Source organism: Peromyscus leucopus, chromosome 7 (assembly GCF_004664715.2).
Source record: "Peromyscus leucopus breed LL Stock chromosome 7, UCI_PerLeu_2.1, whole genome shotgun sequence".
In the NCBI taxonomy this organism is placed as follows: domain Eukaryota; kingdom Metazoa; phylum Chordata; class Mammalia; order Rodentia; family Cricetidae; genus Peromyscus; species Peromyscus leucopus.
The window spans coordinates 73,247,627-73,250,262 of record NC_051069.1 but is presented as its reverse complement, the minus strand read 5'-3'; the positions used below and the strand labels follow the sequence as shown (position 1 = coordinate 73,250,262).

Below are 2,636 nucleotides of genomic sequence, written 5' to 3'. Positions count from 1 at the left end.
GACATGAAAGTGATAGCAAGTACTAGTGAGGTTGTGGAGCAAAGAGAACCCTAGCACACTGTTGGTGGGAATAGAAATTAGGGCAGTCATTATGCAAATTATCATTCAGCATCTTCATAATATGTAAAATAGAGCTATTATATGGGCCTACAATCTAACTACTGAGTATAATATAAAGGAAATGAAATTAACATGTGAATAAGACATCTGTACTCCCATGTGTATTGAACCAACATCCACGGTTTTCAAGAAATAGGAATAACGAAAGTGTCCATTAACCTGTAAATAAATAAAGAAATGTGCATATACATAATGGAATACTGTCCAGCCACAAAAGAAGTGAAATCCTGGGATTGGCAAGATGGCTCAGTTATGAAGAATGCTTAATGTTCTTGCAGAGGACTCAGGTTTGATTCCAAGCACCCACTTTGGGCAGCTCACAACCACTTGAAACTCCCGTGTAAGCCTCCTCAGGCATATGAACACACACACACAGTACACATAAATTCATGATGGCATGCATGTGTACGTGCAAACTTAAAAGTAAATCCTTTTACTTTCTCTGGTGTCTGCGGTAACTCTATGTCATTTACTCACATCTGAAGATTTGGAACTGGGAGCTGCAGATGAGAGAGAACATGTGGGGTTTGTCTTTCTGGGTCTGGGTTTCCTCACTTAATATAATCTTTTTTATGTTCCAACATTTACCTTTTCATAATCAAGCAAAAGAGGCTGTTGATTTGAGAGGGGGTATGGGACAAGTTGGAGAGAGGGAACATGGAAGGGGTTAGAGCATTAAAATAGTGAAATTATTAGGAATATACTTACCAAAGAAGGGAAAATATAGTTTGAACACTAGATCACTGAGACAAACCTAAGTAAGGAAGAAATCAATGGAAAACTCCCATGTACATGGACCTCTAGACTTAACCTTGTTAAAACGGAACACTCCTCAAATTGAGATAAAGTCCACGTCAACATCACAGCTAATTGCTTTGTGAAAATGGCATGCTTATCCTAAAATCTGATTGTATTCTAAGAGTTCAGAATAACTTTTAAAATCTTAACATTTATTTTAGTGTGGGGTGTGGACGACACATGCATCATGGTGATGTGGAGGTCAGGGGACAGCTTGCAGGAGTTGGCTTTCTCCTTCTACCATGACTTTCTCTTTCTACCTTGTGGTTCCAGGAGTTGAACTGTGGCAGCAGGCACCTTTAGAAGAGACCGAAGTAGAGGTCCTTAAACATTCTCATTTCAGAACTGTGGGGCGTTTACCCAAGAACCCCACAACTCCCCAGAGTTTTCTTGAGTGTGATCAGCAGGAAATATTAGATAGAAGGATTTAGATGGTGGAGATAAACAGATAGAAAATAAAAGATAGCCTCGAGAGGGCCTGGAACCTTTTCCAACTGCCCGACTGTTTCTGCCCCAGGGTATTTATAAAGACACCAAGAGGTGGAGCAAAAGACCTCCTGCCCCAGCATAGTCAAGTGCAGACCATCCCAGACACCTGCACTCAGGCCTGTGGCCCTAATCATCCTCTATGCGGACTTGCTGGGTAAAGCCACAAGGAACCTGAAAATGGGCTCCCACACAGAACTGACTACAAAGCAACAGCATTCAAAACTTATGATGCTGGCATAAGGATTTCATTATAGAATAAGTAATCTAACAGAATCCAGAAGCATGCTCATGCCTCCAGGGACAACAGTACATCACATCCACACCTTCAGAGCCAGTTTAGGCTTGACAAGTATGCCCAGGCCATTCACTAACAGAAGATACAGTGGGGGTCAACTCAAGAGCTACACACAGTAGAGGGCAGCCTCATCCTACAGCCTCAAAATGAAACTCAAAGTGGATTCAAGATGGAGATGTAGGCGCTAAGTAAAACTTTTAGGAGAAATAGTTTAGGATCTCATTTTGGCAAAGGATTCTTATGACATCAAAAACATAAGTAATGACTGCACCATACCGAGCCCGCTGAAAAGTCACCATGAGCAAGGCCCACCCTCCCAAGCTGAAGAAATTTATGGACAAGAAGTTATCATTGAAGTTAAATGGTGGCCAACAGGTACAAGGAATACTATGGGGCTTTGAACCTTTTATGAATCTTGTGATTGATGAGTGTGTGGAGATGGCAACTAGTGGGCAACAGAATAGCATCAGCAAGGTGGTCATACAAGGAAACAGTATCATCATGTTAAGAAGCCTTGGAAAGAGTCTAAACAATGGCTGGTCAGCAGAGGAGTCCACATCCTTCCCCTAAGGACTGTTTGATTGGGGTGCAGAATTGGGTCATGTATATTTTCATATGAAACTTTTTTTGCGATACTCAGAATAAAAAAACATAAGTAATGAAATAAGAACATGTAAATTAGACTTTAAAAAAAATCTTCTATACTTCAGAGAATACCATAGATGGAGAAGGGGTTTAGGTGCCCCCCCCCAGCTATTTACTACTGATGGATTCAGGAAGAGGGGGGATCATTGACTTTCAGTTGTGATCCCACTGGTGACACACCAAGCTCTAATGACTAGTCCCAATCCAATAGTCACACATATGACTCTGATTATAATAACTGAGTTATAAAACAAAACTGAAAGTCATGAATGTGGGAAAGGGACTGACA

At 41.0% G+C, this 2,636-nt stretch overlaps 1 protein-coding gene across 1 annotated transcript; it reads left to right on the top strand.

Annotated features, from left to right (window-relative positions):
• Positions 1-1,537: 1,537 nt before the first annotated feature.
• On the top strand, positions 1,538-2,383 carry LOC114697268 (small nuclear ribonucleoprotein G-like). The gene has a single exon (XM_037208261.1). The coding sequence runs from the start codon at positions 2,000-2,002 to the stop codon at positions 2,270-2,272; it is 273 nt and encodes a 90-aa protein (XP_037064156.1). The 5' UTR covers positions 1,538-1,999; the 3' UTR covers positions 2,273-2,383.
• The last annotated feature ends 253 nt before the right edge of the window (positions 2,384-2,636 follow it).